The 24,699-nt window shown below is 41.4% G+C and overlaps 3 protein-coding genes across 8 annotated transcripts in view; 2 read left to right on the top strand and 1 right to left on the bottom strand.

Annotated features, from left to right (window-relative positions):
• The window catches only part of Nox (NADPH oxidase), a 54,009-nt gene extending 38,707 nt beyond the window's left edge, over window positions 1-15,302 (top strand). Inside the window, exons 2-15 of one of the 2 annotated variants that reach the window (XM_088050073.1) lie at window positions 11,041-11,135; window positions 11,181-11,292; window positions 11,337-11,434; window positions 11,571-11,691; window positions 11,739-11,889; window positions 11,936-12,146; window positions 12,192-12,783; window positions 12,829-13,150; window positions 13,197-13,677; window positions 13,726-13,949; window positions 13,996-14,135; window positions 14,188-14,277; window positions 14,373-14,786; window positions 14,831-15,302. In XM_088050073.1, the coding sequence (XP_087906199.1) occupies window positions 11,041-11,135; window positions 11,181-11,292; window positions 11,337-11,434; window positions 11,571-11,691; window positions 11,739-11,889; window positions 11,936-12,146; window positions 12,192-12,783; window positions 12,829-13,150; window positions 13,197-13,677; window positions 13,726-13,949; window positions 13,996-14,135; window positions 14,188-14,277; window positions 14,373-14,786; window positions 14,831-15,028 (3,249 nt within the window). In that variant the 3' untranslated portion in view covers window positions 15,029-15,302. The remainder of the gene's footprint in view (window positions 1-11,040; window positions 11,136-11,180; window positions 11,293-11,336; window positions 11,435-11,570; window positions 11,692-11,738; window positions 11,890-11,935; window positions 12,147-12,191; window positions 12,784-12,828; window positions 13,151-13,196; window positions 13,678-13,725; window positions 13,950-13,995; window positions 14,136-14,187; window positions 14,278-14,372; window positions 14,787-14,830) is intronic. The other variant, XM_088050074.1, reaches the window with a different exon arrangement.
• An 86-nt stretch (window positions 15,303-15,388) lies between these two features.
• On the top strand, window positions 15,389-16,902 carry LOC148181590 (MYG1 protein). 2 transcript variants are annotated; one of them, XM_088050075.1, is made up of 6 exons: window positions 15,389-15,543; window positions 15,603-15,762; window positions 15,804-15,943; window positions 15,999-16,329; window positions 16,406-16,647; window positions 16,695-16,902. In XM_088050075.1, exons 1-6 carry the CDS (start codon window positions 15,473-15,475, stop codon window positions 16,870-16,872), a joined length of 1,122 nt encoding a protein of 373 aa, XP_087906201.1. In that variant the 5' UTR covers window positions 15,389-15,472; the 3' UTR covers window positions 16,873-16,902. The 2 variants fall into 2 exon arrangements, with proteins under 2 accessions (XP_087906201.1, XP_087906203.1); XM_088050077.1 differs by having other exon boundaries at window positions 15,463-15,547.
• A 30-nt stretch (window positions 16,903-16,932) lies between these two features.
• The window catches only part of LOC148181583 (uncharacterized), a 108,419-nt gene continuing 100,652 nt past the window's right edge, over window positions 16,933-24,699 (bottom strand). For 2 of the 4 annotated variants that reach the window (XM_088050072.1, XM_088050069.1), the window contains exons 9-18: window positions 23,733-23,945; window positions 21,888-23,626; window positions 21,649-21,842; window positions 21,413-21,598; window positions 21,135-21,238; window positions 20,920-21,084; window positions 20,706-20,873; window positions 20,587-20,661; window positions 20,373-20,539; window positions 16,933-19,696 (exon numbers count right to left, since the gene is read on the bottom strand). In XM_088050072.1, the coding sequence (XP_087906198.1) occupies window positions 19,552-19,696; window positions 20,373-20,539; window positions 20,587-20,661; window positions 20,706-20,873; window positions 20,920-21,084; window positions 21,135-21,238; window positions 21,413-21,598; window positions 21,649-21,842; window positions 21,888-23,626; window positions 23,733-23,945 (3,156 nt within the window). In that variant the 3' untranslated portion in view covers window positions 16,933-19,551. Of the gene's footprint in view, window positions 19,697-20,338; window positions 20,540-20,586; window positions 20,662-20,705; window positions 20,874-20,919; window positions 21,085-21,134; window positions 21,239-21,412; window positions 21,599-21,648; window positions 21,843-21,887; window positions 23,627-23,732; window positions 23,946-24,699 lie in introns of all 4 variants that reach the window. The other 2 variants (XM_088050070.1, XM_088050071.1) reach the window with 2 other exon arrangements.

The following is a 24,699-nucleotide window of genomic DNA, read 5'->3' as shown; positions in this document are numbered from 1 at the left end:
AGTATCGCCGTCGATAATGTCGTATGTCTTCGAGCCTTCTACCAATGGCCGATTTTTGCCATCATGTCCGACCGTTACAATCATTACCGACCGTTTCAAGACAGATACGTATGCTGAATCGGCAATTCTTATACCAAAAACGGCATTTTCTCGTCTTGGGCGTGATGGCGGCTTTAATAAAACGGCTCTTCGGCATGCGATAATTAAACCAATGGGAGTCGGGACGATGGTCATAATCGCAGTGGTGCTAGATGACTAATAAACCTCTCATAAATGACTAATTGTTCTCCACGAAATCGGTCCTATAAATCGCTGGGACATGTTAATGGGCGGATTTTATGGTCCACTGTCCATTTTATTTATTCGCTCGTAAATGGGTTAATGGCTAGAAAAAACCGAATTCGCTTTTTCGCTCCGAACTGGAGCAAGGTTCCCCAAGCGGTAAATCTCGAATTCGCTCGAAGGTCGCGAGATTTCCGAGCACCTGGAGCTTCTGCCATCCCATCGCAAATCCACACGTTTTCCTTGCAAATCGAGGTCTTCGTCGGCCAATCGCGGTGAGAAATTTCGTTTTAATGTGTGTGGAAGGCTAATTTATTGAGGCGCGTTAGCGTGATTGTTATAAAACGAGCGGGATGACGAAGAATAATAGCGAGGAGGAGAGTTAATTGTTTTTCTGATGGAAATTGTATGAGATTACCGGCATGCAAGAGGTAATTTTCAACTCTTCTTATTGATTACGACGGGATGCAGCGTCGAGGCCTTGTTTGAGTTTACTGTCAATATTGACCGTCAGAGTTAACATTCAAAGCTCTCTAGAAGCTAACAGAAATGTCAACAACACTTGTGTGCCTAATGGGCGATAATTTTTGCTTTGTCCCGTAAAGAGTCGGCGTCCCCCGCGGCACTATTTTTGACCCTTTCTTGTTCCGTCCATCCATAAATAATCACGTGGGCGTGTCGGCGTACGTGCTCAGCGTCGTAAATACACACAACTGTTGAAAAAAAGAGAAACCACATCATTATAATGATCCATCATCCATCGGAAACCAATACAGAGCGAGCCCAAACCGCTCATTAAGGCCAATGCACTCTTATTTTGGAGTAATGGTCTTGAGCAGACGGCGCCCGCAATCAAAACCTTAAAAAAGACGTCGATTTGAGTGATTGACGACGGCTGTGGAAGTGTTTCGAGTAATTAAATTGTTACCACGCCGATTTTTCATCAACTCATAAAAATTCCTGCGATTTATTAATTGGGTGATTTATCTGCGTGAGAGTTTTTCGTGGAGAAGAGAATAAATTTGAGTTAATTGAATGCTGTAGATGGTTGTCGGAACGAGACGACGCGAGTAAGAGCTTGTTGGTGGTACAGCGTCGAGGAGATGGTGATTTCAACGATGGTTTATAGCAGGAAAACGAATAGTTAAGGCTTTCTTAACACGTCTCGTTACTTGAAACTCTTTCAGGTTTCTTCATTAAGAGGCGACTAAACGAGATTGTTATTACCGAGAAGACTTCTGGTTACTGCCACAATCTTATCACCGCAGTAATTCCTATTTCTCCGAAGAAACTTCTAATGATCACCGTTTTTCGTCACTGATTGATCGACCACACAAAACCACGATCTTTTAATCGGGGGCAGAGTGCCGCCCTCCGATCACGACGCTCGTAAACGAGGCGGTTCTGACAGTCGATGCAGCTCTGGTTCAGTTTCGTTATCAGATTGGCAGCAATGCGTGACTGGAAAGAGAAAAAAAGCCAGACATGCGAGGTTTTAGAATGGGCTATTATTGAATTCTTCAATTAAAAGTGGGAAGTGAAAGACGGTTTTATTGTTCGGAGAAGAACTTAGTCATAGTCTAAGTTTTTGGATTAATTATTTCAAAGTTAGACGGTGATATATTACAGCCGCGGGCGTTGGGAGAATTCGTCCTTTTTTCCAGCAGCTTACGTTTCAGTAGGCCTCGGCCGAGTTTGGTCGTGGCACGCGATTGGTAGCACTTTGAATAAAAGTTGAACAATAATGTTTAATTTGATTTACGAGGATGGCGGTCGTTGCGTCAGGAAAAAGGTGCCTTGGCGGGGATTTTTTTGATTTCATGTTGGTACACTCCTACTGCTATCTCAAAACGTCACTTTGACAGTTTCGGGTTATGCATTTACCACGAGGCAAAAATGTTAATGCGACAGCTCTGATAACAGTGTGACCAACTTGGAAGAAATTCACATGCAGAAAACATAAAAATTAGTATAAATTTCCATTTTAAGGGGATATCAAACAAATTTCAGTATAGGGCAAATTCAATGTATTTTTCCAAACACGATTACTCGAAAACTATTTGAGTAAATTGCTTTCTGTTTTTTGCATATGAATCTGTTCAACGTGCACTATGTTGAATGCTATATATAATTTTTGTAAAATGATTCTTTAATGACTTTTTGATTAATTAAATACGTAAACTTGGCTGAAAGCAAAATAATTTTTAGCATTCCACATGCGTAGACTAATTTTACATAATGTCGACTAAACCGATTTTTTTTAAAGTTAATAGTTTTTGAGAAATCGTGTTTGGAAAATTTCATATTCGATGCATGTTATCCTTGTCTAGCAGTGACATCTCTTTTCTCTGTACCAGAGAGGTCTGTCTGGTATGTAGAAATGCGGGTACCATAAATCAATTTTGTAGCCGAAGGGATAGTTTACAACTGAAGCTTTTCCATAAACACACAAAATCTTAAATTTGCCTGAAACAAGATTTTTCTCTTTTATTCAAACTGAACGTAGCTTTGAGGATAATCATTTCAAAATTTTGAACTTTATATCTGATGAATTAGGATTTTAAATTGTTTTAGAATAGTTTTAGGTGATAAATATTTGTCTTTATCTTTATTTTTTAAGGGAATCTCGAACAAATTTGAATATAAGGCAAATTCAATGTATTTTTCCAAACACGATTACTCGAAAACTATTTGAGTAAATTGCTTTCTGTTTTTTGCATATGAATCTGTACAACGTGCATTATGTTAAATGCTATATACAATTTTTGTAAAGTGAATATTTAATGACCTCATTTTCAGCAGAGCGATTTACACAATGCTGATTTTTTAAACTCCTGCAATTCCTGCGAAATGTCAAACAAGAACTGCCATATTTGTCAAATTCTCACCAAAATGTTAGAGCATCAGTTAATTTTGTTATTTTAAGTGCAAATTAGCAGGTAAACTGTCAGTTGACTGTGAAGCCATCTATTAATCAAAATTGACATGTAGGTATCTATTACAGCTACAGTCGCGTCCAAATTGTTTGGACGTCAAAGTCATTTGATTATAATAAAGTCTAAAGCACCCTTTATTTATTTTATTTTTACTGCCACTTTTAACAAAATTGCGTGAGTTTCACATGTCAAATTAACAGTAATGCATAGATTACACTCAAATTATCAACATGTCAAAAAAATTACGTACAAAATATTTTGATCGCGACTGTATCTTTCAAATTCTGCTCATTTCTAAAATTGCTGCTTTGTAATCTAATCGTCCTCAGCAAGTTTCCCAAAAATTTATTAAATTCTTATTATATATTTAATTCTCTTTTAAAACAAATCTTTAATTAATTAACTTAACCTCAAAAATAGCTACACTTAATTTTCCTCAAATTTTGTCTCTAAAAAATCAAATGCCTGATTTACACCCAAAAATTTTCACAGAAGAGTGGACTGATAACAACGAGCTCTACTTTGGGCAGGTGTTTTGAACGTATGTCGGCTTCTTGCTCAAAAACTGTCAAATTCCTTAAATATTTAGTTTTCATACGTCAATACTAATGTGGTGGTGTAAGTTACGACAATTTCTCCTCAAAGCCGACTGGAAATTTGATAGATCCGGATCTGGACTAAACCGTATAAAAAATAACTAGTTAAATATGACTAAATCTGTTCTAAAAACTAAATTAGTCACGTAATTGGACTAAGGCTAAGCAAAATTCCGTGTAAACTCTCCACGAAATTTAAGCAAAACCAATTAAGATTGTCACCGCCTAAGCGCCCGAAGAGAGAAATCGGACTTGCTTTTACAGTTCTACCAACTCACGCGAGGTATCTAATTTCAAACAGTGCCATCAAACGATAAAAATTATATGAATGAAAACACCGTTTATTAACAACATCGAAACGACATTGACACCATACTCAGTCCTCAGATATGGAATTTACAACTTAATTTTCTACCTACTGAGCTACAGATCTTCGTAACTTGAATAAAAAACTGCTTATCGTCCTCCCAGTGCAATTACCGATTAGCATCACGCGGATTCCTATGTAAATCTCATTTTTATCAGCCCACATCTCTTTGTTTTTATAATCTCATCGATAGTAGAAAATCTTGTTGATCTTGTGACAGGACAATGGACAATTTCGTGGTCCCACGCCTTTTCCGATGGACCCAAATCATGCGCTATCACTGGCCGGGATTAGGAGTAACAAGTGCAAAGCTGCTAATGCATTGCAAGTGTTATTGTATGGTAATGGTATAAAGACGTGGGTTGGGTTATCATTATCAAACGAGCCCATATCGCCCATGGTGTGTATTTGCGAGGAAACGTCACAATTTGAGATCATTTGGTGGCGAAATTCGCTAGACATTGACACACTTTCGAACACATCATAAAATTATAGTTTCATGCATGAGCAATGAGTAAATATGAGTACACTCCTCCAAGTAAAGGTGAGAATTGCTTGGTTTTTTCAGCAGAGCTGATAATCATAGGTTGGAAAAAAGACCTTCGCGTCTCAGATTTCGAATTTGAGTTTTGGTGAGGCGAGGTCGTTCACCGTATCAAATTCCGATTAATTACTCAATCGCATCTCAAAAGCCGTTATCAATTAATTAAGTAATTGCGAGAATTTATGTTAGATACAAAAGGTCTTAATCGCTCGCAGATGGCGGACGATGAAGGTTCCGCAATAAAATTCACGGTAAATATGCGACAATTAATTTAATTAAATGTAGGAGATTAAGTAATAAAGCTATTACGGCACGCTGTAATGCTATGACTGCTGGTAAGCATGGAACCTGTATTCCCATGGAGCAAATCAAACCGAACAATATTTTCCTACTGAGAAGTGGCCGCCAATTATCATCGTTTTATGGCGAAAATGGACGGCAGTTTTGGGAATGCGGCAATTATGGCTTTTACAAAACATCGCCATTAAGTCCTTCTGGAATTATTGCAGCCACTAACAAAGCAGTTTCCATATTTGCGAATCTATTAAAAGGGAATTTATTGGTTTGGGCTCGGATTACGACTTTCAATGACTGCCATTTTTCTGTCATAAATAACAGGCTTACCAACTTCAAATCATCATGGGCCGTAAACCCATTCTGATGTAAATAAGAGTGTCGTTTCCAGCCAACAATCGCACGAGCAATAAATCATAATTAACCCCTCAGTTGAAGAGAACCATCATCAACAAGCTCATGGTAGTCGCATTCAATAATCCAAACAGACCTAGGTATGGTACCATCGTGACAGAGTTTGATGGATGATTCTCGTTAACTTTCACAAAAAACCTATCAAATTCTTCGTAATTAAAACAGGATTATCTTCAGGAGTTGGTAGCGAACTGTCGTCGGTCGTCACGTCGCCTGACCTATTTCCCGATGATTTATAACGACAATTTAAATATTTATAAGAAGGTTATGGAAATGCGGTCTTGTCCATCCGAAACAATTTCGTGAGTCAACGTGCCGGGAGCTAATGGTGAAGGTGGGGCAACTTGGATTAATCAGTTTTTTCTAATTGGAAGCGTAATTATAGCAATTGACATAACGAAATGCAAACAATCAAATTGAAGTGGGTTGGGACCGAAATTAAGCTTTTGCGAACCTAAAACAATACGCATATAAGGCGAAGTGTAATAAGACAAAAAATCGGACACTGCTGATCGGTATCGAACATGTCGAGTCATTGGACATATGTTGGAAAATTATCATTCCAATGCTGACAAAAAAATGCAGAGATAATGTTGTGATCGTTCTTGCGGTTGCTACTTGTAACAATTATTCGAACAAGCTCCGACGAAAGATTATCTAAATCGTATTGTCATTAGTCGTCTAATCAAGCGGTGCTGAATTATACAGGATGTCGCTGAAAAAAAAGTAACGGCAGCTAAAATTACTTTCGGATTGAGAAAATATGGCTAAACAGCTCCGGCTTTTTGCGTCCGAAAATCCAGAAAATGCGACTCTACGTGGCTCACGTATCCGGAGAAAAAATCGCCTCCTTTCCGGGAATGAAGCCGTCGGACTTTACATAAACGGATTTATTATTAGAGCCGACATGTACATAAATGCCGATGTCCGTGTTTATCTCCATACCAAGAACAAGCGTTGGATAACATAAATAAGCGACCTCATAAGCCAGGCGAGATTTATGCGATTTTTGCTGCCCAAATTGCGGCCTTTGCATTTAATTGAAAATGAAGCATAAGTTCTCCCGAAGACGAGTCTTGCCGTGATTAATGGTCGTCGGAAAACCAACAATTTGATTGATCGTGCACCTGTTGAATCGCTTTTTTCGCCGCTGTTACTGTCTGATTGAATCTCAATCAACGCATCTTTCGGTAATTAATTCTTTCAGTGGCCCGGTTTTGCAATGGTATTTACATTTCTTTTCATAACTCAAAGGTGACTGGACTAGGTCTAGGTGTAGTAGGGGAGCGCGGGGAAAATCTGGACACGAGGGTGCGAACTAAAGAAATCTTGCCAACCTTGTCTGAGCGTTACTAATCGACTTGTCGTGATGATTTAATTGTTGTCTTGATTACTGTAAATTTATCAGGCATCGCACTCATGTTCATAAGTCACGTTTTAAAGTGGGGTTATGCTTATCTGATCCTGATTAGTTCCATTTTCACACGCTAGGTGCAACACGCCTCATTTGGCTGAATTTCATCAGCAAGGACATGCTTTGCTTCCTTTTTTGGTACGCGAGTTATGAAATAGAAAAACGAAAACATGTCAAATATGACCTTGATTAAGATATTACCAACAACTGTTTACTCGTGTTTACCTCGCCATCGGATATTTCTTCCACGCTCGTGACCGCGAAGTCGATTTTTAGGCGATCAAATCGATCAAAATTGACAAGTTAACGAGGCGATAATTGACACATTTCATTGGAGGCTCGGAGTCTACAATGAAGATGTGAGAAAGAGTTTTTATGACTTCCTGCGATTCGATTAATCGATTTTAAGGATGATGAGATTCTGGATCAAGTAGCCACTCCGTTTTTTCATGTTGGCAGCTATGTTCATTTATCACTGACATTTTAGAACCATACCAACTTAAGACGTTTCTTCCATTTTTAAGATTTTTTTGTGTCTGGAGGAAAAATTTAACCCAGAAAGTTCCTCAAAGGGCATCAATGCTTTAGAATCTTATACTCGAAAAACTTTCGAACGCGTTGTTATGACATGTGGCATCTAGAGAGGTAATATCAGAATCGTACCAACTTAAGAGCTTTCTCCCATTTTTAACAGTTTTAATGTTTTAAAATCTTATAGTCAAACAACTTTTTTTGCATTTAAGTAACTAATGTCAAAATCTAAGGGAATTTGAAGCGGGTCTTATGAAGCTCGGACTTATTTTCTGGGTAGAGGTGGACCGGAAATACGTAGTAATCTTAAAAAGCTAATTACAGCGCCTAAAAATTTCTAATTCTTTTGCATTGACACGCTTCTTCAGCCCACTCCGAATTGGCTGTTCATCGGGTGGGTTAATTAAGGCGTTATCGGAAGAACTAAAGGTAAAAGCTTTGTGGTGTTGTCTTTCGTGACCTGACTTCTGGAGCCGAAGAATTCGTGATAATGCAGTTATAACTTTGAGCAATGAGATTAGCAAAGACGTGCAGTTGATTTCGCCTGGAAATTATCATGTTTTTATTTATTATACTTTTCAGTTTGTTAGTTATTCTAGTCCAGATTTATTTTTCTTCACCATGAAATGTGGTTTTGATTGCAGTTAACTGTATTTGCTTTTTTGAAGTAAGTGGGTATTAAATTTTTATTGCCATAGACAATTCGTGGATTTTCAATCGCGATTTTTCAGTCAGCGGTGATCCGAAGATGAGTTTAGAAGTGAAGTTAGGTGCACCAATTCGACAAGGTCTGTAGATATCAGTTTTTGGTAATACGGATAGAGCTAAATGAAGTGGTACGCTTTTTGGTCATTGTAAAACGGGTTAAACAATAATATATTAAACTACTAATAGCACATCATCAGAACTACTATACTATAAGTAGGTAACTTAAAAAAGTTATAGAAAATTAATAACCAAACTATGCCATCGCTCCTCAGACGCTACTTCAGTTTTCAGAAGAAGAATTGTCAATTTTTTATTTTTTGCTTTGTTAATGTCATTGTTTAGCCTACAGTCATAATCATTATGCCTACAGCTGTAATCATTATGCCTACAATCGTAATCATTATAACCACTTCGTTCATGTTTGAAATCCGATTTACACAACTACATAATGTATAAAAATATCGTGTCGTTCAGAAAGAAAATTCGTTTGAAATAACGCAAATGCGAGCGCATAATTTGTGGACTCTCCCCTGTTTACCTAAGCTAGACAAGAAAACAACAATTTATTAAACAGCGCCCATAAAACCGTCTTCTCGAGCTTGTAATTGTAATAATGTAACGCGAAATGGCTCGTTGATTCTCCGAGCGATTACCACCCACTTTCCTCATTCATAACAGAAAACATAAATTTATGAACAGTCTGTTTGGCACGGATTCCTTAATAAATCAAAGAGTAGAGGCTGGTTCGGTTGAAATTTATTAATATGGTACTGCCTGCAACATAAAAGACGTGCTTAGGGCTAACAGTCTTTCTATATTTGCTCAACATGACAATAAGAAATACAGTCTGGTCCAAAGTCAGAACATTAAAGTGGGTATGTTAATTTTATCAGTGCATAAATAATCCGCTCACTTTTCTTATTTTCGAATTTACATATAGATTCGGATTATAAATTATCGTTACTTGTTACTGGACCAGACTAATACAATAAAATATTGATACGGAGCCCATACAGGACTGGGCTCGTAAATTATCCTTTAATACCTTTGACAGGAAACAACTATCCGTAAACTAATTATTATCTGATAGAATCGCATTAATTACTATCACTTGTAATCGGCTGTAATAGCGGTTTTAATTATTACTTATCGGGGTTTACATTGTCCACAGACAGAATAACGGGAACTGTCACCGATGACAGAAATTCCAGGCATGGATGTATGCAAATTTGACGGTTTCTGTAATTAACGAGGTGAGATTACACGGTCCGACTTTGATGGAACAAATCGTATGCTAATTCGTTTTTTGACGGTTTATTGAGTGACACCTCGGACGAGCTGGACCGTCTTCTGATTGGACGAGACAAGTGATGGACAGGAATTCTCATTGGAGCAAGTTCACATGTCAATTGGGAAGACCGCATTTTTGGGACACCTGTAGAATACCCATAAAATATAGCCCATAACCTGTGATTTACTCTCACCATTCCACCTGTTTCATTTTCCGGAAAAATTTCCATCTTCCGACATCTTTATATCGCATTCCATCATCTTTTATTACATTTCTATTTCTTGCATTCATTCCGGCACGAAGTTCCATCTATCTCACGGAATAAATGCAATAAACGAATGATTTACGACGACTGATCTCATTATAAATTTCACACCACGTGATATCATTATCATCAAACGTGCAACAGCTTCCAGAAGACCATTGCGAGCACGCAAAGAGGGTGGTGGTGTCTATCAAAATTTCATACGACTGCAGAAATGGGTGCGACGATTACGAAAACTCAAGAAATAAATCAGCAGTAGCCTTCATGGTAGACTGTGACTGGTTTGGTGTGTGGCGGTCACGAAGGGGGGCGGCCAATGGTACTGGTGAAAGTGGTTAATTACCCCACTGGTGATGGGACGGTACCACAGTTAAGTGGTACCCGTTTTTCGAAGAAAAACGAAAATGAGGATTGTTTAGGCACGCTTCCCCTAGGCCCATCGGAAGATGAAAGTACCCGTCAAAGACAATAACTGTGTGTAAAGTACATATTCCGCCCACTGCGATCGTGCCGGCTTAATTTACGGCGTGTAGTGACCATTTAACGTTGCAACAACATGAAATGTCCCTAACAAATGGCGGTACATTGTCGTTAAATATAAGTGTCGATTCGCAAAGATGCGGGGACTCCCCGCGGCTCCATTAATCTTCTTCGGAGGATTGTTATTAAATTAACATTAAGGGGGACACTGATGGGCACGCAAAGGAACCATCAGAGTCGAATAACATTCCTCTGGAATTTATGGAATTTATCGTTTTGTAGAGATTTTCTGTCCTCCGGAAATGGTAGAGACAGCGCCCTAAAGGTGCCATCAAATTAGCATAATCGCGTTAATCCGTTAAACTATTTGATAATAGAAGAACAAGAGGTATAAACCTTCCGTCTAGGCGTAATTATGTTGTGTAAGAAGTCTTCGTTCTCTTATTTTCGTAATGGAGGAAATTATCCGCTTAGACGCGAAGAGACAGAGGTCAATTCGCACGGGTAAACTGATATCAGAACTCCACTCCTTCGTCCCAGCAAAAATCCGTGCGTCAAAATAATTTACCGCACTGTTATTATCGAGTTCACCCATAAATTTCGGTGAGTGATTAATAGCACGCTCTCGTGGCTTTGTTTCGTGATTGAGATGATACCAAATAATCAATCATAAATCGCCTAAGACCAACTCCACGTCTCTTTTTGCTCTTTTTCTTGCGGGACGATAATTTTTTCGTCATGCTCACAGATCGAGATTATTAATAAAACACCTGTTGGCTCGGGTCGGAGGTCAATCGCTCCGCTTTCTAATCTCGGAGGAAAACGAGCCGAGATTTCAATTTATTGGCGACGCCCAAGGCTATGTTAATGACAAAAATGTGACTTTATGGCAATGATGGGAATTTCGGTTTGTTTCAGGATCTCCTGGAGCAGCTTTTTAAGCTCTTTGATCAGGATCGTGACCAGAGTTTGCTGCAAGAGAACTGGATCGAGTTCCTTAAACAAAGGCTCACGTAAGATTGCTTCTTGTGGAGATGTCCATTAACATTCTTTTGTAGAGATGAGAAACAGATAGATTTCGCGGAACAGCTCGAGAGTGTGGCATTTTGTCTTTGTGGCGACGAGCCCATACATGTGGAGCAGTTCCATCAGATTTTCAACGCGAAAGGAGTGAGTTGGGAGGACGAGGAAAATGCAACTTAACTTTTTTCCAGATTGTAGATAAATTATTTAGGTTAATAGATCGCGATAATACCGGATTTGTCACTTCGGGGGACATCATGGAGTTTCTCGCGACCATCACCAACACGAGGTGAGCCAAAATCCACCAAAAATCAAATTTCCCGCGAATGAAAACTATCAACAAACAGCAATAAATATCAGAATATAATAGCGCTTATCATTCGCAAAGTCTCATAAATTTACCACATAATGCCGATGTCTTTCAGGCCCCGAACAGGCTTCGACAAAGGCAGCTTAGACCGCCTGGAGCAACTTTTCAGACAGACAGTCGGGAACGAGAAGGAAATCCGCCGCGAAGACTTCAAAAAAATCGTCATTTCTAAAAACGTAACCTCCAATTTTACCATCTTCCCCTAACTCTAGTTCTTTTGTAGCCCTTCTTCACGGAGCGCGTCTTTCAAATCTTCGACAAAGACAACTCGGGCTCAATCTCTCTTCAGGAGTTCTTAGACTCGATGCACCAATTCGCCGGTCAGACCCCCGACGACAAAATCCGCTTCCTCTTCAAAGTTTACGATCTCGATGGTCAGTTTCCTTTCTATTTCTCTCCAAAATTCAATGAAGATTTCAGGGGACGGGTTAATTCAGCACAAGGAACTCCAGCATGTCATGCGAGCATGTATGGAGGAAAATGGAATGCAGTTTAGCGAGGAACAAATCGATGACTTGACAGTGGCAATGTTCGAAGACGCTGACATGAACAACAGGGGGGCTATCACTTACGAAGCGCTCAAAAACCAGCTGGAGAAGCACGGGGGGCTTCTGGAGAACCTATCAATCAGGTAAATGGTGAAATATGCAAAGCAGGTTTATAATACGAGTTGTAGTATCGATCGATGGCTGGTGCCGCCAAAGCCGAAGAATCCTCCTGATTCTTTCGTTAGGAAACTGTTATCGATGAAACCGTACCAACTTAGTAAACCGTACGTTAAGAATAACTACGTGTATTTGATTTTCCTGGCGGCTTTCCTCACTGTGAACACCATTCTCTTTGTTTCGAGAGCCATAGAGTTTTGTCTCCTCACCAATAACTGGTTCATGATCATAGCAAAAGCTTGTGGTCAATGCCTCAACTTCAACTGTATGTTCGTCTTGGTTTTGATGCTGCGGCAATGCATCACCTTCCTCAGAACTCGAGGATTTAGTTCCATTCTTCCTCTAGATCAACACATCTACTTTCATAAGCTCACGGGAATCTGCATCTTCGTCTTCGGACTCGGACACACAATCATGCATCTTTGTAACTTCATTCTTAACCACGGAAAGTTCACCACGAATGAGTGGTTGTTCACAATGGTCCCTCATAAGTTTGGACTGGTGCCCGGAATTGCAAACCCGAGCGGTTTTGCCCTTCTTTTCATCATCTTAGTGATGTTTGTTTGCTCCCAAGCCTTCGTGCGCAGAGGTGGTTGCTTCGAGGTAAGATTTCTTCATTGATCGAGCGGTACTAAGTCAAGCCTGTAGATCTTCTACTGGACGCACTTGCTGTACGTTCCGTTTTGGATCATCTTAATCTTCCACGGTCCGAACTTCTGGAAATGGTTTATTTTTCCTGGGTGCATCTACGCCATTGAACGCATCATGAGGCTCGTGTGGATGAAGACAGAGCGCGGAAAAACTTACATCAGTTCCGGTCTTCTACTTCCGTCTAAAGTAACCCATTTGGTCATCAAAAGACCCATTCAGTTCGACTTCCATCCTGGAGACTACGTGTTTGTAAATATTCCAGCAATCGCAAAGTACGAGTGGCATCCATTTACCATAAGCAGTGCTCCGGAGCAAGAAGGTGCGAACTTCATGGTTGAACTCCACGTTCTAACTCTTCTTTGCAGATTACATGTGGTTGCACATCAGAGCGGTCGGCCAGTGGACAAACCGTCTCTATGAGTACTTCGAGCGCGAACAGGAGAAACTCCACAACGGGGAAATTCCTCCTCTTGGAGCTCAAACTACGAAGAAGCGTCACTCTAATGGTAGCATAGACAACAACAATCAGAACCCTTTGAGAAAGCTGCAAGCAACCATCACCAGGACGTTGTCGAACCGAGACACCAACCGCAAGCCTGGAGTACAGCTCGTGGGCTTCTCCAACGACTCCTTCCAAGACGAAAACCACAAAAAGTTAGCGGAGAGTGATTTCAACCGCGCCTCTTGCAGCAACACGGATCTTAGCCCCTACGCAAATAAACCGAAGAGGTTAACAACTGAGAAGAAACTCCATCGGCTACTTTTCTCAGATAAAGCTCCGTTGGAAAAGTCGTTGTCGATGCCGGACATCCAAACAAAAGCCAAAAAGCGAGAGAGGCTTCTAGTGTAAGTCTTTAGAGTTGTAAAAATCGAGAGATATAGAAAGTATTGCAGTTTACGAGAGTACATGAGATCTGAATCAGAGAAGAGTTTCGATGAGTGTCAAATTCGACGGGCCCGCCTTCAGTCACTGGGTCTCGCGTATTTGAGCCCTCAGAACAAGTCGTTGGCTCAGAGCTTCAGGTATATGCGCAACAAACCTACGATCATCGCGTTTAAAACTCCCAGCTTGGAAAACTGCGAGCAGCGAGATTCCAATAGCTCTTTAGGCTCCGTCGGTAAGTGTCGCATTGTTGCGTGGTACAAACTGATAATCTCTTAAAGGCCGTCAAGTTAGCGCTCTTAGCTTCTCTTCGTCTCCCGAGAGACAAGCGGAGGAAGGAAGAGCAGGTTTCCGGACCGACTTCTCTCCCGGGACTACTTCAGTAAAACCCGTGAACTATCCCGTGGGAAAACCTCTAGAGGTAATTACCACAAAGCTCGGTTTCGGTGATTTATCGCTTTTTTGGTTAGTAGCCCATTTTTGAGAAAGCAACTCCTAATGATAGTGACGAGGAGCTTAGACATCGAATTTTACTTGAAATGCCGGTGGGGGCAGGGACTGAGGTGATTTTAATGTGGTGTGGTGGCTTGACTAACTTTTTCTGCTGTGACTAACCCGTTCTTCGTGTTGTGACCACGACTAATAACTTGTCGTGTAGATCTACCTCGATGGACCGTACGGAGCACCTTCTAGCCACATTTTCCGGGCTCAACACGCCGTGCTGATAGCCACGGGAATCGGAGTGACTCCTTTTGCCTCCATTCTTCAGTCCATCATGCACAGATACTGGAAAGCTCGCCACTGTTGTCCGAAATGTAAATTCTCATGGGCTAGCGAGATCCCCGCGACTGTTATGAACCTCCGAAAAGTGGATTTCTTCTGGATTAACAGAAACCAACGGTCTTTTGAGTGGTTTGTTAACTTATTATCGCAGCTGGAGATTGAACAAGCGGAGTTGGGGGGCGCCATGGAACGGTTCCTCGAAATGCACATGTACATCACCAGCGCGTTGCAGAAGACCGATATGAAGGCCGTGGGGCTCCAGTTAGCGCTGGATCTTCTTCACGAGAAGGTAAAAAAATGCGATTAATATGAAATTCTCATTATTGTTAACAGGAAAAGAGAGACTTGATTACTGGGTTGAAAACCAGGACTAATGCCGGCCGTCCAAACTGGGATAAAGTGTTCAAACAAATTCTAGACCAAAAGAAAGGTAAAGTAACGGTGTTCTATTGTGGACCCCCCCAGCTCGCCAGGATTATTAGAGTCAAATGTGATCAGTATGGGTTTAGTTTCCGGAAGGAAGTGTTTTAATGTTGTTTTGTAAATTTGTATTCTACTTTGTATATTTATTATTTATTTTTCCTGTATAGTCCTAACATCTTGTAGCTCTTTTAACCATGTTAGTTATACGAGGTAGAGGGTCTCTTTTTATAATTATTTATTTCTCTACGCTAAGGTACCGTTTGTAGCAATAAATGTAATAAATGAATTTTATTTCTATTTTGAGATCTTCAGTAGTTTCTGTACAATGTAGGCAACCAGTAATCTCCGACTTTCTTTTATTTATAGCTCTATGGTTACTATTCTTTCGTAAATTAATAAAAACAAAAAATTGTGCAGATTTTTAAGAAGGCGTCCTTTATATATAGAAAAGTTAATGTAACTGTTAGATGTAAAAAAAACCGCGTTTTTGTTTGTCCCCACGCATGCGCTCTGTACCTGTCAAACAAGCACGTCAGAAATTTAAGGTTATGCATGGATTTACTGCCTTTAACCGCGAAAGCGTGTCGCTTTACCACTTCCCTCGCCTCGAAAGTGTGGAATGGGTTCGTATGGCTCACCTTGTGCCCTAATTCTTCCCCAAATCACCACAATCTTCTTTCAGTTTTGCGGCAATGGCGACAGACACTAAACTGCCAAAACTATTGAAACGAATTGGAACTCATAACGGAGTTTTTCACTGCGATGAAGCTTTAGCTTGTTATTTACTCAAGCAACTTCCTGAATACAAAGAGGCCGAAATTGTGCGAACCAGAGACTACAATGTAGGTAGAAAAAATATTGTTATAAACATTGTTTGGGGTAGATTTTAGATACATGTGATGTTGTTGTGGATGTCGGGGGTGTTTATAGCCGCAAAACGCACCGCTATGACCACCACCAAAGGAGTTTTGAGGAGACTTTGTCTACTGTTCGTCCTGATGTTTTCAAAAAGTTTTCAATCAAGTAGGTGTATTTAAATTTGACGTTTCTAGAAACAATTGATGATCGCCGGTTTTAGGTTAAGTTCCGCCGGTTTAGTGTACGCACACTTTGGTGAAGACGTTATTAGAGAGATTTTGCAACAAGATGGGCATCCTGTGCCAGCTAAATGTTTAGAAAATATTTTTGTGCATATTTATGAAGGCTTTGTAGAAGAATTGGATGCTATTGATAATGGGGTCCCCATGTATCCTGAAGGAAAACCTCGCTACCGTATTAACACTAACTTAAGTGCCAGAATCCATAGACTTAATCCGGAGTGGAACTCTCCAGAACCAGAATCCACTGATGGGCTGTTCAAGAAGGCTATGAACCTTGCAGGGACTGAATTCAGGGAGCGCGTTATCGAGGTAGGATTAGATTATTTTTGTTTAAGCATAAAATCGCTTTGGAAGCGCTGGGGCTTGAAATTAGGTACGTTTACAGGCCGCAACCATTTGGTGGCCAGCGCGCCAAATCGTACGATCTTCCATCGAAAACCGCCAAAAAATCCACAGCTCCGGGGAAGTAATATTTTTAGAGGAGCGGTGTCCTTGGAAGGACCATCTCATGGCTTTGGAGGAGGAACTGGGAATCCAGGATCAACTTAAATTCGTTATTTTCCACGATAAGGGGGATTCTTGGCGAGTCCAGGGAATTCCTATTCAGCCCGACAGTTTCGTTTGCAGGTTCGTGTAGATTTCTGCGTTACCGACTTGGTGTTACGTTTTTACAGGGTGTTTTTGCACAAGGAGTGGAGGGGCGTTCGTGATGACCAGTTGACGGATATTGCGGGTATTCCAGGGTGTATGTTTTGTCACGCCACTGGGTTTATAGGGGGTAACAAGACGAGGGACGGAGCGCTACAGATGGCTTTGAAAAGTCTGCAAGCGGCGCCCGCGGATAGAGAATAGATCTGTAGTTAAATAAAGTGTTAAAGTGTTGAGTTGTTTTTGTTTTGGGACAGCCTGGTATAATTACAACGCCATATTTTATTGTGCATACAATAATACAAGTATATACATATACACTTTTTTTAAACATACGTTTGGAAATATTTGGACAGAATTTAACAACAAATATCTTTTTTTTAAAAACAGTCAAACAAAACAATTATTAATATTATATAACACAAGATAGAAAACTGGATTACAGTTACAAACGCATGTAGAGTATTTTCTACTTTTTTTTTACAACATTGAGGTTTCGTTGCAGTTATAGTTTCATTTGACCGAAGGGATTGTCTAGAAATTGATGAGGGAAAATAAAAATTTGGAGGTACAAAAATACAACTGCAAAAAATCTCAAATTTGAACACACTGTCATGACACACGTGGTCATAAAAATCTACAGATTGTATTATTCGGATTGAAAAAAATATAAAAAGTTTGAGCTACAAGTATTGACATTTGATTAAAGATTTACATTTGTTGATATAAAATGAGCACAACATCTTGAGACATCATAAATGTAAAATATTACACGAATTTATCATCTTATTTTAAAATTGGGGAATACTCTGTTTTTATTTTGTATTAAACGCACTCAACTCTAAGGAAACAACACAACAGGTTAATACAGTTAGTACCGAAATGGATATATAACAATGAATGAAAAATGTAAAATGTCAGGTACGGATAGGGAACGGCTTCCTGTTTAATCTCCAAAACGAAGCGGTGTCAAATATACGGCACGCCACTGGAATCCAATGGCGGCGCGTCGGCCGAAACGGAAAGTAGCGATAAAATTTGTAATACACAGAGTAAATTTTCTTATGTATAGCTTATTGCATACTACACGTCCCCTCTACAAATGGCGATGCAATGGGGTCAAACAATTTGGCAAAAATCTATCAATAAAACCTCAAACATTTACAAAACACGACATGTGCCAAGAATCAAAACGCAAATCGTGGAAAAGAACGGATGAAGTGGGATTGTTGGCAGATGTCGCTGCGGAAAGGGGTAAATATTAGCCTATTTACAAATATACAAGCATTTTATACTAAAATATGTTACATGACACTTTGCTAAGCTCAACTATGATATCCAATGTTGGCACAAATGAAAGTATTATACAGGCACACATTCATACTAGTTTGATTTCGAACTAAAACAACTGCAAAGCAGTCACAAAACGTTGCTGGACAGTCAGGTTTTGTATATTATATTATAGTTTTTCTCTTGAAAGACCACAGCAATTTTAGGTTTATTTTACATGAATGATTGTTCTCGAATCACACTGAAAAGATCTAGTGTCAAGTCACATATACAGGGTGATCATCATCTAGACGAACTGACAGACATTTCAACATTTAACAGTATATCACAAGTAAAAATCGACTTAGGCCGTCATCAGATCAGAGAGTTGTTGAAAGAAGGGGGTGATATGGGCGCTGTCAGAAAAAAACAATCGCTACTCTATTGAAAAATTTGTGTCAACAGCAAATGCCTGTCAATTCAAGGTAGGTACATTAATTTAACAACAATTAATTGATAGGTCTGAGCACCTGATACCTAGACTACCACCAAGTGGCTCAGTCTGATGGTCGTGCCCCTGCCAGAGGAGCCCGAACACACCTAAACCTACATCTCATGAGCAAGTAAAACATACAACATTTGATTTTTTTTTCTCTCAAAACATCCAACAGTGAGTTCGATATATAATGGATGAAAAGCGACTTAACCTATGTTTAACGTCTTGCAGACACTCAAAAAACACCGATACATAAATACGAATAAAATGAAGTGGATTGTCATTTTTTTACTGGAAAAGGCCGGGACTTCCCCTGGCGACGCGCCGACCCTAATTTAACTCTAATATCATACATACAATAACATGTACAAATATTCATTAAGTATTATAAATAGATTCATAGTAATAGACTTTTAAAAAGATCACAACACAGAGTTAAATAGTACCAAATAGTACCAACTTTTAAAAAAGTGCGCGACTCGGGCGCCCTCTCTCGGCCGGCTGAGTGGCACATTTTATGGAGACATTCACACAGGTTGTGCTAACGAAAATCAACACTAAGTCGAACTAAGTAATAAAGTGAACGTTTGAGCAAATACACGACATACGACTTGAGTCGGGGGCGGAGAGGGCGCTGGCGTCGCCGCTAATACGTATAGTTCACGCTATATTATGGCCATTATGATATTTGATTATTTAGTTGAGTTCAGATCTATTGCTCGTGAGAACTTACTGAAGGAAACCGAGACGTGCAAGTTGAACTTCTGAGCACTAGTTCAATATACCAGATGGTACTGAAAGAGTCCGCGACGTCGCGGACTTTAGTGTCTCACTCGACATTCGAAAAGGCACTAACGTTACGACAATGTAACGCACACAACCCCTATCAATATTAAATATAAATCTCTGTTAATATGTGGATTGCAATTTGTACAACTACTCTATCTATATTTCTTTTACCTACAATTCTCTAATCTCTTGAATAATTTACATGTCTTTTGTAGTACGTAATAATAAATCTGCTCTTCGATCTGACTCTTCGAAATGAAAACTTTTGATTGCCCTTTACCTGTTTTTGATTTCGATTTTACAGTTTGATTTGGTTTTTTTCTCTAGTACTAAGTATTAAACGGGCTTGGCACGGAAAGTTCAAAACTTGTACACGAAGGATGTGCTTCTTTTTCTCTGCGTTTTACGGGTTCTGCATCCGGTGGTCGATGCGATTTCATGTGGGCACTCCGGCTCTTGATCTTTGTAAAGACTCTGTTAAACAGGAAAATGCACGCTTAGAACACGAATAATCTAACTTGTCAAGCGCACTGGTCTACGAAAACTGCCTCTTCAAACTTATCTCTGTTACAACTTTTGCCAAGTGGAGCACACGAGATTTGGCGGAAATGAAGAAAAACGACTTCACAATTGACCGGCCGGAGGCGCGCTTATCTACCAAAGTTGCATAACGAATTCCACGCCGGAAAATGGACAATAAAAATGTTGAGTGTACTTGTGGAGTTTTGTGTGGACCAGTGCGCGTGTTCCTGCAGTGTGGAAAAAAACAGCAGTGACAAAGAGTGTATGATGATCGGTCCTTGTCGAATGTTTGTTGTGACATGCTCACGTGCAAAGTTTCACATGTTTTCTAATATAAATTTGTCTCACTATTAAGAATCTATAGTAACTCCAGTAGCAAAGAAGTTTGCATAGAAACAACTGAAATGACCCATGCCAAAACCAAAAACGTCCAACTGAACAAAAAATACACATTAACTGAAAGTATAAAAAGTTGGCCCCGAGTCGAACGACTCGAAGGTAAAAAAAAAGATACCTTAGTCCGCTCACTGGATGTTGTAGTAAGAACGATAGTGTTAGCACGTAAGCAGAGGACGCAACACACCGATCATTTACCTTATCTATGCTATGTTGAATGGAGTACACTTACTTCCCGCATATCTTACAGGGGTAATCTTCTGTTGAGTCGGGATGACATACGGTAGAACTTACTGAGGAAGTGCGCTTGTCTGCGTTTGCAGACGGCGTCGGGGAATTTCTGGCGGTACCGCCGTGGATTCGTATGTGCCCGTTGAGGGCGGCGCGAGAGTTAAAACTCTACAAAAACAAATTGACGAAAAAACCACACAACTGGTCGTACTTACAGCTGAGCAGTCTGCGAATTCGCATATAAAACTCCTTGTCTCCGGGACAGGCATTGGGGAACCACTATCTACAATCTAACACGGAATTTAATAAGAAGATCCCCTAACCACCATCTTACCCCTAAAAGTTTGGCATCAGGATACGGTTTCTCCTCCACGTCCGACTCTGCACCTTTATGGTTGTGTCTCCGCTCTCGCAGGTACTTGAGCTTCCGGTACTCGTCGAGACACACCTTCTTCCAAACGTAATAGAACTGTATACACTGCTTGACGTTCTTCGTCCCGATCTGCAAAAACCAAGAAGTTACCATGCCTCACCTCTACCCTCCGTACCTCTTGAGCAATGCTGCGGAAATCCTTGTCGTGCTTCAGTAACGCTTTATGGAAGACGTCAGTTTCCGTCGACGTCCACTTGTCGCTCTCGTTGTACTGGTAGCACAAGAGAGGGTGGTCTGAAGGGAGGATGGGGGCGGGTTGCATCAACTTCAACATCGCATCCTGAAATTCATTATTAGTAACTTTCTCGAGACAATCTTTTCGTGACTTACGTGTATGTTTCCGCCACACATGTGCAAGAGATGCATGGCGTACTCCTTGTTCCTCCCTCCACCGGGAACTGCAGCGCAGCACGCGAAATCCAAGTACATGTCAACTGCACATATTCAATGCTAACACATATCTACCTGTTGAAATCGCCACAGTGTGGCTCAAACAACAAGCAAAAACTAAAGTGTCAATGAGCCGATTAAGAAGCCGCTCAGATCCAAACCAAGAGTTTGGAGCAGGTCGGCTTAGAGAAATTTGGAGATGCCATTTTCGTGATTACCTTCACTGTCTGTGCAGCCGCTTATGCCGGGGTCCCAGAGGAGGTCCTCGTAAGTTGGCTCAGGATTCGTCCTGTTAGGAGCCGACGTAAAAGGAGGTATCGTGCATTGAAACTGGGGACCCACGTTGATGTGGGGCGTAGAGTCCGTCTCTGGCGTGGGGTCAGTGTTCCAACTTGTTTCTTCCTCTGAAACCACCCCTTTTGCTGGCGTTTAACACGGAGATTTTAATCTTTACCTGTTTTTATCTTGATGTTGGCGTACAGCCCCGTTCCGGGTCTCTGGGGGTTCAAAATCGGCTGGGGTGTGTAAGGAGCAAACCCCTGAGGTTTACTCCGTGTCGCCCTCAACTTAGATTGGTGCAAAACTGGAAGCTGCAACGGTTCGCTTCTAGGCCGTTTCCGTGACGTCCTCACAGGACTTGCCGGTATCCTGAAATAACAATTAGAACGTCTTTATCTCCAAACACAAACTTACGTTGTCGGACTAAGAAACACGTCGTTGTTTTCTTCTCTCTTCAAATCGTTTATCTGCTTAGGCCTTGCAATGATTTGTTTCGTTGGAATTTTGAGCACCTTTGGTTGTTTCTGGGCGGCGTTCTTTTCATCCCCTTGTTGTGAAATCAGGGTGTTCGCCAACAGGAAGTTCTTAGCGTGGAAGGTGTTTCCTCCAGTCTGAATGAATTTTATCTCACCATTAGCATCGACTAGAATCCCGGCAAAGTTGGAACTGTTAAGGTCAAGAAGTCCGTTGTTGCTGATGACACGAAGAGGAACACCGTTGAACTCGAACTTCTTTCGCGTAGCGAAGTCTTTAGGACTGCTCGATAGTAAAGGGTCTTCAGAGTTGGGCATCATTTGCGACTGAAGGGTGTAATGAGGAGACATGGGGAAGGTAACGGTACTGGGGGAGGGTGTGAACGTAGTTGACGGGTGCGGCGACGGGGAAGTTGTCACAATATTCGAAAGTGGCGACGGGACAGGCGTCAACCCCACCGAAAGAGGTGACTGAGGAGGAGGAGAATTCGTCAAAGGATAGATGTCATCAGTCGGAATGCTTTCTCCAGGAAGGACCTCTTCTAGAGCCTCTTCAACAGCGGCGGAGCTCGACATCGTGGATGTAAAGAAAGCCGCAGATAAAGGACTCGAAGCTTGTGGTGGTTCGTCAACACCGCGCTCCACGACTTGTCCGAACTCGTTTTGCTTTGGAGAGACCATGGGAAGGAGGGTGCTTTGGGCGAAGCACGGACTTTGGCCTTCATGACTTGCTGGAGGTGTTGGATAGGCGAAACCTGGAGAGTCATGTCGGATGAGAGGACTCTGTAAAGGTGACTGCGCCGTGAGGGAGGTGTGCGGAGACCCGGTGAACTGCGCCGGTGACTGCGTCTGGTAACCTGGAGAAGGTATATCCAAATTTGTCGTCGAGTGAAACGTGCTAAATTCCGCTAAACTCTCTGGAAGCGGCGAATCCAACACCGCTTGCAGCTCTTGGTTAACAGAGTGTCCCGATTGGTACGACGGACTCTGCACTACCGCTTCCTGCAGATTAGTGTAGTCCTCTAACGCGATATCCTGCAGCTGCTGATCATTCTGATCCTGCAACAACGTGTCCGTTTGGAACTGTATCGACGCGAGCTGGTGCGGATCCACGCCTTGCAACAGCATCGTGTCTTGCACTTGCGTGAAGACTTCATCTTGCAAACTCGGCGATAAGTACTCGCCATCTTCTTGATACGTAACTCCCGTTAACGTGAAGGAATCCGCCGATTGAAACTGTATGATCTGCGAGGATTGTCCAGGATCAGAGGTAGTACGTTTAACAGAGACTTTGTCTCTCTTCAGGATGAGATCTGCCAGAGCTTCTGCTTTTTGCTGTGTTGTCGAAGTCCTGGATACGTTGAATGCCTCGGCATCGGAATGTCTTCGTGCTTTCTCCGCCGTCTGTTGAGGAGGCGCCGGTACGACGAAAGAGGTGATTTTCGTGTCCAGGTCGCTGGAGCTGTTCGCAGAGGAATGCACAGTTAAGGGGAACAAAGGCGGAGCCGTCGATTTCTGCTGCGGCTCTTCTGTCGAAGAAGACGCCGCCGACGACGTTTGGGGGTTGGTGATGCGTTTGTTTATTATTTTCTCTTCGATGAGGGCGCGCACGCTCACGCTCGCGGTTTGCAACGGAGGGCCCCCGGCGTCCTTTTTTTCGCATTTTTTGTTTTCCGCGTCCTACAAAGATAAAGGTGAATCAACAACGTGTTATTGCGGAAGGATTACTGCACAAACGGATGAAACTGGGACTTTGTGGGGACATTTTATTTGGTTTTATTTGTACCTTTTTGAAGTAGCCCCCATGCAGTCGCATGTGCCCATTGAGGGCGGGTATGTTCTTGAATTTTCTGTGACAGAGGTTGCATTCGACGGGCTTGGGTTCTGGTTTGTTGGGGGCGGTTGTGGCGGCCGGGGACGTTGATGGGGTGGTGGTGGTAACTTTCGCCTGCGGACTCGTAGCGCTCCCACTTGTTTTGTTTGATGAAGTCTGCTGCGTCTGTACACATAACGAGACTTCAATGAAATTTTTTCGCTTAATTAACTCCGCTTCATTTTACATTAAAATAAACAAGACATTAGGCGTTGCCGAGCTTGTGCGTCGTTATTGAAATTTTTATTTAAAATGAAAGGGATACCTGCTGGAAATGGTAATGGTAATAGTTCCACCAGTGGTTCATCTCGTTAGGAAAGTGAAAATCGGTCACATTTACACTAACTAAATTGCACTTTGGTATCATGTGCGAGACTAGCAAACTTTCGACTAACTACGCGGATCAAAGAGGGATAAATCGGAAGGTGGTCACCCTGTGACGTCAGCTGGTCCAGATAACCGGATTAGATATAATGAATCTTGTCGGATTCAGGTTTAATAATATGGGGCGCATTTCCCGCCACCCAGAGATAAAAACAGACTTGTAATAACTGTGTTTACGTCACGCGCTTCTTGTTGCTTCACGAAAGGGACTCTTAATTATAGACAATTTACGGAATTGTAGTCGTTTAGGTCGAAAGGGGCTCCATTTTCCGATAATAATCGGGTGTTTGATTATTATCAGTAATCGCTGGTCCCGAGGGGAGGAAACCGTGCGATTGACGTTGACACAACATGTGTTTATGCGAACATGCGAACTTCGAAAGGACCTCCCAAACCAGTTTTATGGCAAATGTGGATCAAGGACGATGAGGATCAAAAGAAAAAATTCCATTCATAGTGATTTTCCCGCATCAATTAGATAGAATCAATTTGCGGA

The sequence above is a fragment of the Gnatocerus cornutus genome, chromosome 1 (genome assembly GCF_029298725.1).
Source record: "Gnatocerus cornutus isolate USDA-ARS CGAHR chromosome 1, icGnaCorn1.1, whole genome shotgun sequence".
NCBI lineage: Eukaryota > Metazoa > Arthropoda > Insecta > Coleoptera > Tenebrionidae > Gnatocerus > Gnatocerus cornutus.
Note: the sequence above shows the minus strand (reverse complement) of the source record. Positions and strands in the feature narration are given on the sequence as shown.

Excerpts from the sequence above, each read along its gene's own strand:
- LOC148181590 (XM_088050075.1), top strand. The coding sequence starts at position 15,473 with ATGGATTTACTGCCTTTAACCGCGAAAGCGTGTCGCTTTACCACTTCC. Across the intron at positions 15,544-15,602 it reads GCCTCGAAAGTGTGGAATGG|TTTTGCGGCAATGGCGACAG; the intron begins GTTCGTATGGCT and ends ATCTTCTTTCAG. Across the intron at positions 15,944-15,998 it reads TTCAAAAAGTTTTCAATCAA|GTTAAGTTCCGCCGGTTTAG; the intron begins GTAGGTGTATTT and ends CGCCGGTTTTAG.